Genomic DNA, 18112 nt, shown 5'->3' on the forward strand with positions numbered 1-18112 from the left:
CATCTGTAATAAAATAATTAGCCAACTTAAGTGCCTTAATTCTGTCCATAATTTCCTCTAATGGAGTCTCCATTTGAAGAGCCTCTTCTAGAGCTCAAACCAGAAAGCAGCTGCAGTCGTTACAGGAACAATGCACGCAATAGGTTGGAGAGAATTTTCTTCAGGAGACCCTCTAATATTTTTTTCCATAGGATCTTTGAAAGCACAACTGTCCTCGATAGGTATAGTTGTACGCTTAGAGTAGAAATAGCTCCCTCCACCTTAGGAACTGTCTGCCATGAGTCCCTTATGGTATCAGATATGGGAAACATTTTCTTAAAAACAGGAGGGGGAGTGAACGGAATACCTGGTCTATCCCACTCCTTAGCAAAATTATTCACAATCCTCTTAGGGACTGGAAAAACATCAGTGTAAACAGGAACCTCTAAGTATCTATCCATTTTCACAATTTCTCTGGGACCACTATAGGGTCACAATCATCTAGAGTTGTCAATACCTCCCTAAGCAATAAGAGGAGGTGTTCAAGCTTAAATTTAAAGGCTGTCATATCAGAATCTGTCTGAGGAAGCGTCTTTCCTGAATCAGAAATTTCTTTGTAAACCAGGCAGTTTGGACAAAACCTCAGTGAGGGTTGTATTCATAACTGTGGCCATGTATTGTAAAGTAAATGAATGTGACGCACTAGAGGTACTTGGCGTCACTTGTGCGGGCGTTACTGGTTGTGACACAGGATTTTTCTTGGTATCAGACATGTTAAACAGGCTAGTAATGTAACAAGCAAGCTTGGAAAACACTGTAATCAACGTAAATAACACTTAGAAATAAAACGGTACTGTGCCTTTAAGAGAAAAAAATCTGCACAAGTTCTGCAAAACAGTGTAAAAAAGCAGTAAACTTAACGAAAAGTATTACCTTACAGCCTTCGTAACTTTGCACAACTATGCAAAACTAAATTTATGCTTACCTGATAAATTTATTTCTCTTGTGGTGTATCCAGTCCACAGGTTCATCCATTACTTGTGGGATATTCTCCTTCCCAACAGGAAGCTGCAAGAGGACACCCACAGCAGAGCCGTCTATATAGCTCCTCCCCCAACTGCCACCCCCAGTCATTCGACCGAAGACAAGCAAGAAAAAAAGGAGAAACTATAGGGTGCAGTGGTGACTGTAGTTTAATAATAAAAAACACCTGCCTTAAAATGACAGGGCGGGCCGTGGACTGGATACACCACAAGAGAAATAAATTTATCAGGTAAGCATAAATTTTGTTTTCTCTTGTAAAGGTGTATCCAGTCCACGGGTTCATCCATTACTTGTGGGATACCAATACCAAAGCTTTAGGACACGGATGAAGGGAGAGACAAGGCAGGAACTTAAACGGAAGGCACCACTGCCTGTAAGACCTTTCTCCCAAAAATAGCCTCCAAAGAAGCAAAAGTATCAAATTTATAGAATTTAGAAAAGGTATGAAGCGAAGACCAAGTCGCCACCTTACAAATCTGTTCAACAGAGGCCTCATGTTTAAAAGCCCATGTGGAAGCTACTGCTCTAGTAGAATGATCTGTAATTCTTTCAGGAGGCTGCTGGCCAGCAGTCTCATAAGCTAAGTGTATTATACTTCTTAGCCAAAAAGAAAGAGAAGTTGCCGAAGCCTTTTGGCCTCTCCTCTGTCCAGAGTAGACAACAAACAAAGCAGATGTTTGACGAAAATCCTTCGTAGCTTGTAAATAAAAAACTTTAAAGCACGAACCACATCAAGATTGTGTAATAGACGTTCCTTCTTTGAAGAAGGATTAGGACATAGTGAAGGAACAACAATCTCCTGATTGATATTCTTATTAGATACCACCTTAGGAAGAAACCCAGGTTTGGTACGTAACACTACCTTATCTGCATGGAAAATCAGATAAGGGGAATCACATTGTAAAGCAGATAACTCAAACTCTTTGAGCCGAGGAGATAGCTACTAAAAACAGAACTTTCCAAGATAAGCGCTTAATATCTATGAAATGCAAAAGGTTCAAACGGAACCCCTTGAAGAACTATAAGAACTAAATTTAAACTCCATGGCGGAGCAACAGGTTTAAACACAGGCTTGATTCTAACTAAAGCCTGACAAAACGCCTGAACGTCTGGAACCTCAGCCAGACGTTTGTGCAAAAGAATAGACAGAGCAGAAATCTGTCCCTTTAAGGAACTAGCTGACAAACCCTTCTCCAATCCTTCTTGGAGAAAAGATAATATCCTAGGAATCCTGACCTTACTCCATGAGTAACCCTTGGATTCACACCAATGAAGATATTTACACCATATCTTATGATAGATTTTCCTGGTGACAGACTTTCGAGCCTGAATTAAGGTATCAATGACCGATTCAGAAAAACCACGCTTTGATAGAATCAAGTGTTTAATCTCCAAGCAGTCAGATGTAGAGAAATTAGATTTGGATGTTTGAAGGGACCTTGAAGTAGAAGGTCCTGCCTTAGCGGCAGAGTCCATGGTGGAAAGGATGACATGTCCACCAGATCTGCATACCAAGTCCTGCGTGGCCACGCAGGGGCTATCAAGATCACCGAAGCTCTCTCCTGCTTGATCTTGGCAATCAGACGAGGGAGCAGAGGAAACTGTGGAAACACATAAGCCAGGCTGAAGGACCAGGGCGCTGCTAGAGCATCTATCAGCGCTGCCTTGGGAACCCTGGACCTGGACCCGTAACAAGGAAGCTTGGCGTTCTGACGAGACGCCATGAGATCCAGTTCTGGTTTGCCCCAAAGTTGGATCAACTGGGCAAATACCTCCAGATGGAGCTCCCACTCCCCCGGATGAAAAGTCTGCCGACTTAGAAAATCCGCCTCCCAGTTCTCTACTCCTGGGATATGGATAGCTGAGAGATGGCAAGAGTGAACCTCTGCCCATAGAATTATCTTTGAAACCTCCAACATTGCCAGGGGGCTCCTTGTTCCCCCCTGATGGTTGATATAGGCTACAGTCGCGATGTTGTACGACTGAAATCTGATGAATCTGACCGCAGCTAGCTGAGGCCAAGCCTGAAGAGCATTGATTATCGTTCTTAGTTCCAGAATGTTTATCGGAAGGAGGGCCTCCTCCTGAGTCCACGAACCCTGAGCCTTCAGGGAGTTCCAGACTGCACCCCAGCCCAGAAGGCTGGTATCTGTCATTACTATAGTCCATTCTGGCCTGCGGAAACTCATTCCCTTGGACAGATGGACCCGAGATAGCCACCAGAGAAGAGAATCCCTGGTCTCTTGATCCAGATTTAGTAGAGGGGACAAATCTGTGTAATCCCCATTCCACTGATTGAGCATGCAAAGTTGCAGTGGTCTGAGATGTAGGCGGGCAAACAGAACAATGTCCATTGCCGCTACCATTAATCAGATTACTTCCATACACTGAGCCACTGACAGACGAGAAATGGAGAAAAAAGCAATAATAAAAAACGGTACTGTGCCTTTAAGAGAAAAAAACTACCACATAAACTGCAAAACAGTGAAAAAAAGTAGTAAACTCAACTAAATTTTTACTGTGTGTGTATAAGGGACTAAAGCAGCATTGCACCCACTTGCAAATGGATGATTAACCCCTTAGGCCCAAAAACTAATTAGAAAAATTTAAAACCTGTTAACAGTCAAACACACTGCCACAGCCCTGCTGTGGCTCCTACCTGCCCTTAAAAACGATTTTTGCAGGAACAAAACCCTCTATAGAGGTCCTATAAGCCAGAGGACTCCTTCAGGGAAGCTGGATGTCTCAGACTGAAAACGAAAATAGGCCCCTCCCACCATGCTCTCAAAGTCAGAGGGCCTTAAAAAAGTACTCCTAGGAGTAATCTAACAAGCCATGTGGAAATTAGGCCCCAAATAAAGATTTATCACCCTCAGAGAAAAAACGTTTTTATTTATAAATCATGCAAACATTTTTACACTAAGTAATATAGGTTTTAACATGAATATTATTCCTTTTTGCAAGCATGATCCCAGTTGTTGTTAAATCACTGTATCAGGCTTACCTTAAATATACCAGGCACTGCCTGAGAGTAAAACAGAACAACACCGGTACCGTTTAAAAATAGCAAACTTTTGATTGAAGGTAAAAACTACACTAAGTCACCACATCTCTCTTGATACTACCTTTCTTGTCGAGAGCTGCAAGAGAATGACTGGGGGTGGCAGTTAGGGGAGGAGCTATATAGACAGCTCTGCTGTGGGTGTCTTCTTGCAGCTTCCTGTTGGGAAGGAGAATATCCCACAAGTAATGGATGAACCCGTGGACTGGATACACCTTTACAAGAGAAATAAACAATTAACCCCTTAATGACAAAACCGGATTGAAAAAAACGTCAAAACAGGTAAAAAAGACTTTCAGCACCTTGCCACAGCCCTGCTGTGGAGCCTACCTGCCCTTCAGAACGATTTGTGGGGGGAAAACCTCCTTTACAGCCCTCAAACACAGCAGGAGCAGTTGGATGACACTTAAGGAAAAGAAACTGCGCAACTGAGGCGTGAAAATAGGCCCCTCCCACCTCACTCAATGTTTTGAGGCCTATTAGAAAAACACCTGAGTGTCTCTTAATTAACCATGTGGGTTAAAAAAAAAACTAACAAAGCCACAAAGACCCCTTCAGTCCCTTCAAAAAACATTATAAATGCATCATTAACTTGAACAAACAAAAAACGTTTTTTGTTTTTTTTAACAGTGTCACCAGTAACAAATGAGCCCTTCAAGCAAGCTGAAATTCTTATCCAAGTGTCTGAATACAGCTTACCCTTTCCCCATGTCGATATTGCCAGCCCTTTCTACAATAAACACAGTCTGTCTAGAAAAACATAGACTGAACATATCTCATATGCAGCTTAGCCTGCAAACCGTTCCCCTAACTGAAGTTTTCCTGTACTCTTCAGCCCTTGTGAGAACAGCAGTGGATCTTAGTTACAAAGTGCTAAGATCATAATCCTCCTTGCAGAAATCTTCATCTCCTTTTCTGCCAAAGAGTAAATAGTACACACCGGCACCATTTAAAATAACAAACTTTTGCTTGAGAAATAAAAAACTAACATTTTTGTCACCACACTCGCTCTGCACTTCCTAGTTACTTAGAGTAGGCAAAGAGAATGACTGGGGGGTGGAGTTAAAGGGGGAGCTATATAGGCAGCTCTGCTGTGGGTGCTCTCTTTGCCACTACCTGTAGGGGAGGAGAATATCCCACAAGTAAGGATGAATCCGTGGACTTGATACATCTTACAAGAGAAAGTATATTATTATAACTGTGCTGGTTATGCAAAATTGGGGAATGGGTAATAAAAAGGATTATCTACCTTTTTAAAAAAACAAAAATTCTGGTGTTTACTGTCCCTTTAATGCAGATGCTGACAACGTTATATGAAACCATACGAGTCACCACAGATATTGAGAGGCCACTATTTTAAGAAGTAAGAATTAAGGTAATAGTAAGTGCGCTAAAAGAAAGCTAAAGGTATCCAATGTTATCCAGTATAAAAGAAGTTATAAATATATGTATAAAAAGAGTTATAAATATATGTATAAAAATATATGTATAAAAATATGTATAAAAGTGAAAAATTAGATAAATGTGTATGATTCACAATCAAAAAATGGGGGTGTGAAGGGAAAAAAGGTTCTATGCAAAAAAATGACAGTGTCCGCAAAAAAGTGTGTGATACTGTATCTTGAGAAGAACTAATAAAATCTTCCGGTGATTGGTGTGTTATATATTCACAATATGTGACAATAAGTGATGTATCTATATATTGGTGTCATAATATCAAACTTAAGATAGTGTATGTGAGAAAAAAACAAAACGCTAAAATGTAACGAAACATTAATTTGTAACGGAAAAAAACTATAATATCTAAAAAATTAAGCAGCTTAAATCATATATCACAAATATATTTATTTACACTCACAAACATATAAAAGGGGACGTCTCCCCTAATAAAAAAGAAAATAAAAGCAGAAATGAGCGAGTAGAAGTTCAATTCTAAAAAAGCAGGCTTTGCTGAGAAAATGTGTTAGAAAATCACAGTATTGTGCCGAGAGATACAGTTCCTTAATAGTATCCGACCTTTCGTTGTTACTTTAAAGGTAGATATTACTGACCAAGTTCAGGATTTAAAAAAGTGTAGGCTCCTTATAGTACTATACAGTCAATCAACTTTAATGGACTTATTGCTTTAGGATACTTTCTACTTACTTCACCACCCGTGTGGCAACGATATCACCTGTACAACTCCAAGTATCCAAACTGAGTCAGTGCGCCGCGTGTATCTCGGCGTCTGACGTCATCGGCAGAATCCAGCCGCTGTCACCGTAATAGTTGGCTTTTTTGGATATTATAATCCTAGATGGTATTTGGAGATAATCACTTCTTGTATTCCCAACAGAGATAGTTCCCTGCACTTAGTGCTAGTTGCACGCAGGAAAAAGGTGGATGTTGAGAAATGTAAATGTAGATGTTGAGAAATGTAAATGTAGATAACCCGGGTTAATAAGTCAAATTGAGAAAATCCTTAAGTATAGAATGTCCTCATTCAAGCAGTAATGTCAGATAACACAGCCACTCAGATCAACGCGTTTCGCTCCCTGGTGAGCGAAACGCGTTGATCTGAGTGGCTGTGTTATCTGACATTACTGCTTGAATGAGGACATTCTATACTTAAGGATTTTCTCAATTTGACTTATTAACCCGGGTTATCTACATTTACATTTCTCAACATCTACATTTACATTTCTCAACATCCACCTTTTTCCTGCGTGCAACTAGCACTAAGTGCAGGGAACTATCTCTGTTGGGAATACAAGAAGTGATTATCTCCAAATACCATCTAGGATTATAATATCCAAAAAAGCCAACTATTACGGTGACAGCGGCTGGATTCTGCCGATGACGTCAGACGCCGAGATACACGCGGCGCACTGACTCAGTTTGGATACTTGGAGTTGTACAGGTGATATCGTTGCCACACGGGTGGTGAAGTAAGTAGAAAGTATCCTAAAGCAATAAGTCCATTAAAGTTGATTGACTGTATAGTACTATAAGGAGCCTACACTTTTTTAAATCCTGAACTTGGTCAGTAATATCTACCTTTAAAGTAACAACGAAAGGTCGGATACTATTAAGGAACTGTATCTCTCGGCACAATACTGTGATTTTCTAACACATTTTCTCAGCAAAGCCTGCTTTTTTAGAATTGAACTTCTACTCGCTCATTTCTGCTTTTATTTTCTTTTTTATTAGGGGAGACGTCCCCTTTTATATGTTTGTGAGTGTAAATAAATATATTTGTGATATATGATTTAAGCTGCTTAATTTTTTAGATATTATAGTTTTTTTTCCGTTACAAATTAATGTTTCGTTACATTTTAGCGTTTTGTTTTTTTCTCACATACACTATCTTAAGTTTGATATTATGACACCAATATATAGATACATCACTTATTGTCACATATTGTGAATATATAACACACCAATCACCGGAAGATTTTATTAGTTCTTCTCAAGATACAGTATCACACACTTTTTTGCGGACACTGTCATTTTTTTGCATAGAACCTTTTTTCCCTTCACACCCCCATTTTTTGATTGTGAATCATACACATTTATCTAATTTTTCACTTTTATACATATTTTTATACATATATTTTTATACATATATTTATAACTCTTTTTATACATATATTTATAACTTCTTTTATACTGGATAACATTGGATACCTTTAGCTTTCTTTTAGCGCACTTACTATTACCTTAATTCTTACTACATTTTTTGAAAAGATAGAAGGATCTTTTCTTATTTGTAAGTTGTGTGGTATCCTGTTTATAAACCAGCGCTCTGCTTAAACACTCTCTTTTTAATATCACTATTTTAAGAAGTCAAACTAGGATGTTTGTATACAAATATATGTAAAATTTAAAAAAGTTAGGACCACTTTACAAAACCAACAACAGAAAACTAAACACCTTGAGATTGCTATAGAACATTCTTACATAATAATAAAAGAACTTTGCAGAATATGTTAATGCTTTATTTTGCCTCATTTTCATTTAGCTATTTCTAATTATCAAGACTAACACAGCTACATACATGTCCCTAAGCGGCTGCATTAGATAACAGAAAAAAGGAAATTTATGCTTACCTGATAAATTTATTTCTTTTTCGATACGATGAGTCCACGGATTTCATCCTTACTTGTGGGATTACGCCTTCTGGTCAGCAGGAGGAGGTAAAGAGCACCACAGCAGAGCTGTATAAATAGCTCCTCCCTTCCCTCCCAACCCATTCATTCGACGGAAGTTAGGAAGAGAAAGGAAAACCCAAGGTGCAGAGGTGTCTGAAGTTTAACAAAAATGTAATAACCTGTCTCAAAAACAGGGCGGGCCGTGGACTCATCGTATCGAAAAAGAAATAAAATTTATCAGGTAAGCATAAATTTCCTTTTCTTTTTCAAAATACGATGAGTCCACGGATTTCATCCTTACTTGTGGGATACAATACCAATGCTATAGTACACGGATGAAAAGGGGGGGACAAGACCGGAAACCTAAACGGATGGCACCACTGCTTGAAGAACCTTTCTCCCAAAAACAGCCTCAGACGAGACAAAGGCATTAAATTGGTAAAAATTTGGAAAAAGCGCAAAGAGACGACCAAGATACAGCGTAGCAAATCAATGCAACAGAAGCATCATTTTTGAATGCCCATGAGGAAGCCACAGCCCCAGTGGAATGAGCCGTAACTCATTCAGGATGCTGCTGTCCAACAGTCTCACATGCAACACGGATGATACTCTTCAGCAAAAGGAAAGGAGGTAGCCATAGCTTTCTGACCCCCACGTTTCCCTGAAAAAACAAACAACAAAAAAAAACAAAGAAGAAGATTGACGTAAAGCCTTAGTCGCTTGTAAGTAAAACTGACAAGCACGGACCACGTCTAACTTAAGTAACAGACGTTCCGCCTTAGAAGGAGGATTAGGATACAAAGAAGGAACAACCATCTCCTGACTAATATTCTTGTTTGAAATAACCCGAGTAAGAAAACCAGGTGTAGTACGTAACACTACCTTATCCTTATGGAAGAGAAGTTAATGAGAATCATATTGCAATACCGAAAGCTCAAATACTCTTCGAACAGAAGAAAAAGCAACCAGAAAAAAAAACTTTCCAAGATAATAACACACTATCTATGGAAGGCATAGGTTCAAACGGAAACAGTTGAGAACTTCAAGAACTAAATTCAAACTCCAAGGAGGAGCAATTGATTGAAACACAGTCCTGACTCTAAACAGAGCCTGACAAAAAGAATGTACATCTGGGACATCTGCCAGACGCTGATGTAACAAAGTAGATAAAGTATAGATCTGACCCTTTAGACTGCTCCGAGTCTTTTTGGAGAAAAATCCTGGGAATCCTAGCTCTACTCCATGAGTAACTCTTGGATTCACACTAATAAAGATAGTCACGTACTATCTTATGGAAAATCTTCCTAGTTACAGGCTACATGCCTGAATAAAGGTATCTTAAAAACCGAATCAACGAAACCTCGCTAGTATAGGATCAAGTGTCCAATCTCCAAGCAATCAGCTTTAGAAAAAACTAGACTTGGGAGGAAGAAGAGACCCTGAATAAGAGGTCCTTCCGCAACAGAAAAGCCCAAGGATGCAGAGATGACATGCTCACCAGACCGGTATACCAAATCCTGCGAAGCCACTAAGAAGCGAGGAGGATCACTGAAGCCTTCCAGTCATTGATTTGCCCAGCAAAGAAGTGAAAACAGGGGGAATAGATCTCCTAGGCCAAAAGGACCAAAAAAACTGCCCAGGCAGTCATCTCGGACTGGGTGTCCTGGACCTGGACCCGAAACCCAAAAGTCAGGCAGCCTGACAAGACGTCACGAGATTTAACTCCGGCCGACTCTCCCAATTGAAAAGTCTGTCTACTCAGAAAATCCAAGTCTCAAGTGTCCACCCCTGGGATACGGATTGCCAACAGATAGCAAGAATGAAACTAGTTCGAAGCCAACCAAGGCCAGACCAGAGGAGCTGTGACGCTCGCTCTCAGTAGCAAGAAGTCTATAAAAGAACAGACTCAGCTTGAGTCCACACTCTGCTAAATAATATTCCCTGGAATAGGTGATCCAGAGACAACCACTACAGGAAAAAGTTATATGAGGAGACAAGTTTGCATAGTCTCCGTTCCATTGCCTGAGGAAGCCTAAACGGTATAGGTCTGAGGCGGAACGAACAAACAGAATTTCAAGTGACACAAGGCGCTGCTTAGTCCATCATCCTTAGAAGGATGAAAGTTTAACGGACCACACTGTGGATGGAACCTACAACCCTAAGGTTGTTACAGAGAATGGTCACAGTGCCTAGCATGCTAAGCCATCTGTCCGGCTAACATCCATTGCCATCACCAGCAGCCCGAATACCTCTATACAGAGCCACTAAAGGCCGAAAAGTGGACTGAAGGACTGAACCAGAACAGATAAACCCAGAACTCCTGACCGCAGTCAGAAAAATCATCATTGATATGGAATGTATCATGATTCCCAAGAAAGCTACCCTTGTGCTTGGAACAAAGGAACTTTTTTCCAAAGACACCTTCCACCCGTGAGCTCACGGAAAATATAACACCAAGTCAGTGGAAATCTTGCTTATTGAAAAGATGACACCTGGACTAGGACGTCAGTCAAATAGGGCGCCATTGTAATGCCCCATAACTGAAGCACCGCCAACAGCGATCCCAGAGCCCCCGTAAGAACTCAACACTGTGGAAGGAAGAGTTTGTTCAGAAAAGCAAACCCTAAAACTTGAGACGATTCTAGTGAACGGCACATGAAGGCACTTAACCCTCAATCCACCCTTGACATAAATTGACCCTCTAGGATCAAGGAAAAAAGGGAACAATTTAATAGTTTCCCTCTTGAAGGACAGGACCCTTCTTAAAAAATGGTTTGAAAAGTCCCCTCTTTTGGGAACCAACACCCAGTAACTCCAGATCCTGTACCAGTAGTAGAACTGGAACAATCCCAGGTCTGAGAGGACTCCTACGCAGTGCAAGGGCATTTTATCCTTTGTCTGATCCTCAGACAGACAATCTTGAAACCAGAAACAGCCTCTGAGAGGAAAACATTTGAGCAATCCCGGACCGGGGCCTGGTCCCCATGCCGTCTGATTCAACAGCAGGTTATGTGTTCACCAAAATCTTGGTCTTAGAACATATTCCATAAAACAAGGCTCTAACCATAAAATTCCAAGAGCCGGAACAGAATCACCTATGCTCCCAGTTTGATAACTGGAAGAGAAGAAATTGAAATAAAGGAATTAGGCAATTGAAAGTCTCGTCATGGATTTGATCCAGGGAAAAAAAAAAATGACTAATAGCCTATACAACGCATCAAAATAATATGCAGTCACATTAGTAACTGTAGCAAAGTACCCAGATGGTTGCCATAGTAAACCCTGGTTTGTGTCCCATTACTAAATGTTAGCCTAAGGAATATCCTCTAAGGGTATAGAAGTTCCAGTAGTAAATTATAAACTACTCCTTCCCCGCTAAGGAATATCGTCCAGCCTAGCTGATACGGCTATGGGAAACAGTCTTTGAAGAAAACGCAAGGCACTGAATGAGGGCCAGAAAATTTCAACAGAAAATTATGGGAAAAATTTGTGGTCATTTGTTAACAGACTCCCAGACGGTTTAAGAAATAAAATCGAGAAATCTTTCCATAGGAAACGATACAGATCCTTCTGAAAAGTAACTATTCCTGTGTGCGTTTGTGTCATCTTCAGTCACAAGAGATGAACAAACAAAAGGAACAGTTGAAAGTCATTTATTATAATGTACACAGATCAATACATTTAATAGTATATATGTATGTATAGCCTTCCAAGATAACTTAATATCTATGGAATGCATGGGTTCAAACGGAACCCCTTGAAGAACATTAAGAACTAAATTCAAACTCCAGGGTGTAGCAATTGGTCTAAACACAGGCTTGATCCTAGTCAGAGCCTGACAAAAGGACTGAACGTCTGGAACACCTGCCAAACGCTTGTGTAGTAAAATCGACAAAGCAGAAATTTGTCCCTTTAAGGAACTTGATAACCCTTTCTCCAATCCTTGGAGAAAAGATAAAATCCTGGGAATCCTAACTGTACTCCATGAGTAGCCCTTGGAGTCGCACCAATAAAGATATTTACGCCATATCTTATGGTAGATCTTTCTAGTGACAGGCTTATGTGCCTGAATCAAAGTATCAATGACTGAAACAGAGAACCCCCACTTAGATAAAATCAAGCGTTCAATCTCCAAGCAGTCAGCTGCAGAGAAACTAGATTCGGATGATGGAAAAGTCCCTGAATGAGAAGGTCCTGCCTCAATGGAAGCTTCCACGGCGGCAGAGAGGACATGTCCACCAGATCGGATTACCAAGTCCTGCGAGGCCATGCAGGCGCGATTAGAATTACCGAAGCCCTCTCCTGTTTGATCCGTGCAATCACCCGGGGAAGGAGAGCAAACGGTGGAAACACATAAGCTAGGTTGAACGACCAAGGCACTGCCAAGGCATCTATCAGTTCGGCCTGAGGACCCCTTGACCTGGATCCGTATCTTGGGAGCTTGGCATTCTGAGGAGATGCCATCAGATCCAATTCCGGTCTGCCCCATTTGAGAATCAGGGTGGCAAAGACCTCCGGATGGAGTTCCCACTCCCCCAGATGAAACATCTGTCTGCTTAAAAAGTCTGCTTCCCAGTTGTCCACTCTTGGGATGTAGATTGCTGACAGATAACAAGAGTGAGCTTCCGCCCACCGAATTATCTTGGATACTTTTGTCATCGCTGAGGAACTCCTCGTTCCTCCCTGATGATTGATGTAAGCCACAGGATTGGACTGAAGGGCTCGGCATGTATTCAGAATCTTTAACTTTCTGACCTCTGTCAAGAAAATTTTCATGGATATAGAATCTGACCTCTGTCAAGAAAATTTTCATGGATATAGAATCTATTAGAGTTCCCAAGAAGGGAACCCTTGTCTGTGGAATTAGTGAACTCTTTTCTAGATTCACCTTCCACCCGTGAGTCCTCAGAAAGGACAGAACCATGTCTGTATGAGATTTTGTCAGATGGTAAGAAGACACCTGGATCAGAATATCGTCCAGATAAGGCGCCACTGCAATGTCCCACTGCCTGAGAACCGCCAGAAGGGACCCTAGAAGCTTTGTGAAGATCCTGGGTGCTGTGGCCAACCTGAAGGGAAGAGCCACAAACTGAAAATGTTTGTCCAGGAAGGCAAACCCTTAGGAACTGGTGATGATCCTTGTGGATAGGAATATGAAGATATACATCCTTCAAGTCCATGGTAGTCATATATTGACACTCCTGGATAAACGGTAGAATTGTTCGAATAGTCTCCATCTTGAAGGATGGGACTCTGAGAAACTTGTTGAGACTTTTTAGATCTAAAATAGGTCGAAACGTGACCTCTTTTTTGGGGACCACGAAAAGATTTGAGTAAAACACCTGCCCCTGTCCAGTATTGGAACGGGACGAATTACTCCCATAGTAGAGAGATCTTTTACACAACGTAAGAACACCTCTCTTTTCATCTGGTCCACAGACAATCGTGAAAGAAGAAACCTCCCCTTGGGAGAGAATTTTTGAATTCCAGTTGATACCCTTGGGACACGATTTCCAGTGTCCAGGGCTCCTGAACATCTCTTATCCAAGCATGGGTAAAGAGAGTAAGTCTGCCCCCTACTAGATCCGGTCCCGGATCGGGGGCCGCCCCTTCATGCTGTCTTGGGAGCAGCAGCGGGCTTCTTGGGTTGTTTACCTTTGTTCCAAGCCTGACAGACTTGGCCTGAGCCAAATTCCCTTCCTGTTTAGCGTAAGAAGAGGGGACTCCTTTGAAGTTCCGAAAGGAACGAAAATGATTTTGTTTACCCCTCAGTTTAGCTGCTTTATCCTGAGGTAGGAGATGACCCTACCTCCCGTAATGTCAGAAATTACTTCTTTCAAGTCAGGCCCAAATAGGGTTTTTCCTTTGAAAGGAATAGCCAAAAGCTTTGACTTAGATGACACATCAGCAGACCAAGATTTTAACCATAACGCTCTACGCGCTAAAATGGCAAATCCGGCATTCTTAGCTGCCAATTTAGCAATCTGAAAGGCGGCATCCGTAATAAAAGAATTAGCCAGCTTAAGAGCCTTAATTCTATCTAAGATTTCCTCTAAATGAGCCTCAGTCTTAGGATACTCTTCTAAGGCGTCAAACCAGAAGGCCGCCGCAGTTGTAACTGGTACAATGCAGGCCGTCGGTTGTAAAAGGAAACCCTGATGAATAAATAACTTTTTTAGAAGACCCTCCAACTTTTTATCCATAGGGTCTTTGAAAGCACAACTGTCCTCAATAGGAATAGTTGTACGCTTGGCCAGGGTAGATATAGCTCCCTCCACCTGTTTGCCAAGAGTCCCGAACAGTGTCAGATATGGGATACATTTTCTTAAAATTAGGAGAAGGTGAGAACGGGATACCCGGTCTTTCCCACTCCCGCGTAATAATTTCCGAGATTCTTTTAGGAACCGGAAAAACATCAGAGTAAGCAGGCACCTCTAAATATTTGTCCATCTTACACAATTTCTCTGGTGGTACCACAATAGAGTTACAGTCAACCAGAGTCGCTAAAACCTCCCGAAGTAACAGGCGGAGGCGTTCAAGCTTAAATCTGAAGGACATGACGACCCGAGTCCTTCTGAGGTAACACTTCCCGAGTCGGAAAGTTCCCCCTCAGACAGAAGTTCCCTGACCCCCAATTCAGATCCCTGAGAGGGTACATCGGAAATAGCCATCAAAGCATCAGAAGTCGCAGGATTCAAATTGGCTTCTGTCCTGCTGCGTTTGCCCTGCAACACTGGCAACTTAGATAAAACCTCTGTAAGGGTAGATGACATAACTGCAGCCATATCCTGCAGAGTAAATGAAGTGGACGCGGTTGAAGAACACGGCGTCGCTTGGGTGGGCGTTAAAGGTTGTGACACTTGAGGAGAAAGTAGCGGCATACCCTGATTTTCATCAGTCTGAGAAGCATCCTTAGACATACTTGCATTAAAGAAAATCTGTTCTTTACATTGTAAGGCCCTTTCAGTACATGAGGAACAAAACGTAAGAGGTTCCACAATGGCATCTAAACACATAGAACAAGTACTTTCCTGAAGTTCAGACATGTTAAACAGACTAGCAATAGCAATAATAGTCGTTCTTTACTTGATATATTTTACTCTGAAGTAAATTCATATCATAAAAAATTTGAACTAAAAAGTGTACTGCGCCTTTAAATAATAAAAGGGCAACAATTTTTCTGCTAGCAGTCAAAACGTTAGTAGCAATAAAAAATGCCCTTAAGTGCCCAAATTAACTTAACAATACTGCTCCGTTTGTTTAGTTATGCTATATACCAATTTTTATCAAACTCCAGGCCCCTGCACCTCGCCACAGCCCTGCTGCGGCGCTTACCTGCCCCCAGATCACACTGATCCTCCTTGAACAGCGCTACCAAGTCTCTCTGTACCCCTTTGTGTACAAACTGACTTAGGCCCCACCGGAGCCCAGGACCTTGCTGCCGATCCGGATGAATACTGCGTGGATGAGCGCTTGAAACTAGGCCCCGCCCACCATGGGCGTAACTCGAGCCGTACTGAGACCCGCATGGGAAGAAAAAAAAAAAACATGTCTGTCTGTTTCCCAACCTATATCACTGAAAACGCCATGTGCCCCTCTTATTCACACACCATTGAATATTGCTCTCCCAAGCTAGTTATAATGACATAATAATGACAGCCCTCAAGAAGCAAACCGCATCTCCCAGCGTCAGCTCACACAGTATATGCATAAGTGAAACACCAAACACACTGATAAGTAATCAAGATAAAAGGGAATTCCAGGTACACCATTTCCATTTACATAGTGCATACTGATTACCCCTCCCCAGTTAGGGAATAATGTCAGTCTGTTCTGATGTATCTAGTCTCTCCAGAAACAAATGACTGAACATACCTCAATGCTGCTTGTAGCATGACACGGTTCTCCACACTAAAGATGTTACTTTACACTACCTTCAACTGCTCTGTGGGAACCAGCAGGATCTTAGATAATGTTTGATAAGATCAACAACATCAGGGCAGAAAATAAGATGTCTCCACTTCTCTTGGGAAGTTATTGACTGAGAATTTCTCCCTGAGAAAAATAGTACTCACTAGCACCATTTTAAAATAAAAAACTTCTTGATTGAAGAATCTAAACTAACACCTCACTTTACCTCTTCCTATCACTAACACAGGCAAAGAGAATGACTGGGGTGGGAGGGAAGGGAGGAGCTATATATACAGCTCTGCTGTGGTGCTCTTTGCCACTTCCTGCTGACCAGGAGGTGTAATCCCATAAGGATGAAATCCGTGGACTCGTCATATCTTCTAAAAGAAATTGGCATTCTGGTCTAAAAATAAAATTCTGCTCCAGATGAAGGTACAACAAGTAATTGGAGTAAATCAAAGTATGTCTGCTTATTTCCTCAACCAGTTTATCCTCATCTGGAGTGGCACAACATGAGCACAACTCTGATTATGTATTTAAAAGAGAAATTAAATAACAATTTTTTCTTTTATGATTCAGATAGAGGATACAATTTTAAACAGCTTTCCAATTTATTCCAATAATCTAAATTTACTTCATTCTTTTGGCATCCTCTGTTAAAGGAGCAGCAATACACCACTGGGAGCTAGCTAAACACATCGGGTGAGTTATTAACATGAGGCATAAATGTGCAGCTTCCAATCAGCAGCTCCTGAGCCCACTTAATCATTTTCAACAAACGATACCAAGAGAACAAATTAAATAGAAGTGATATGGAAAGTTGTTGAAATCGAATTCCCTTTCTGAATCATGAAAGAAAAAAAAATTGGGATTCATGTCCCTTTAACCTCTTTGCAGAGGATGAACACATAGTAAAATAAATACATTTGTTTCAATATAAAATGCATGAACATAAAATTAACAAATAAAAACGCAGCACTTGCCATCAGTTCCCAACTGATCACTCGCATCTGACACTTCAATGGATTTCATAGTACCCAGAGTTTTCTGAGGATGATTTGTAGCTGTAAGAATGTGGAAAATAGAATAGGAAACAATTCAGCAAAATACACAACAACAGACTGAACACAGATTAGATTATCAGAGTAGAAAAGGCTGCAGTTTAAGGTCTACAAGGACTAATGAAGTTATAAACTACTCTCTTTAATATTTTATTAAAAAGCATATCTGGTGTTCTCTTAAGGCACATACATCATCATTTAGAGCAATAAATATGCAACTTTAAAATCAGACCAGGTAGCGATGTGTCATCAATGGGCGCGGAGAGGGTAGTCCGGTCCCTTAGTAACATATATATAAAAAGGCAAGTACAACCACAAAGATAAAATAGTGACCTTAATTGTCTAATTAGGGTCATGGTACAAAAACAGGTCTGTGTTGTACTTTGACCAGAATGACACAATAAAGGTCAAGCATTAGAGTGCTGCAGGAGACCAAGTGACCAAAACTGAAATGTGTTACATTCATATTTTCTTTTAAAATAAATGTATTGATGTACAAGTCTATTCATTTCAACTTCAAATACAACTGGGTTACTTTGAATCAGTATTTGTATAGTGCTAATAAAAAAAAATAAACTGTGAAGTATAGTTTAGAATGGTGTACTAATCTTGCAGGTTTAAATTGGCTGGATCATCTAAAGCTCCAAACTGAGACTGAAAATAGAGAGATGCTTTTAACAACTGCTATTCTGAGGCTTAATATAAAAACATAATTTATGCTTACCTGATAAATTTATTTCTCTTGTAGTGTATTCAGTCCACGGGTCATCCATTACTTATGGGATTATATCTCCTTCCCAACAGGAAGTTGCAAGAGGATCACCCAAGCAGCTGCTATATAGCTCCTCCCCTCACACGTCATATCCAGTCATTTGACCGAAACAAGACAAGAAAGGAGAAACCATAGGGTGCAGTGGTGACTGTAG

General features: G+C 40.8%; 1 protein-coding gene across 1 annotated transcript in view; it reads right to left on the reverse strand.

The window, feature by feature from the left end:
• NCAPD3 (non-SMC condensin II complex subunit D3) overlaps positions 1 to 18112 on the reverse strand; it is a 273275-nt gene that overhangs the window by 194298 nt on the left and 60865 nt on the right. The window contains exon 13 of the mRNA XM_053691510.1: positions 17109 to 17189. Within this exon, the coding sequence (XP_053547485.1) occupies positions 17109 to 17189 (81 nt within the window). The remainder of the gene's footprint in view (positions 1 to 17108; positions 17190 to 18112) is intronic.

Source organism: Bombina bombina, chromosome 8, assembly GCF_027579735.1.
Source record: "Bombina bombina isolate aBomBom1 chromosome 8, aBomBom1.pri, whole genome shotgun sequence".
In the NCBI taxonomy this organism is placed as follows: Eukaryota; Metazoa; Chordata; class Amphibia; order Anura; family Bombinatoridae; genus Bombina; species Bombina bombina.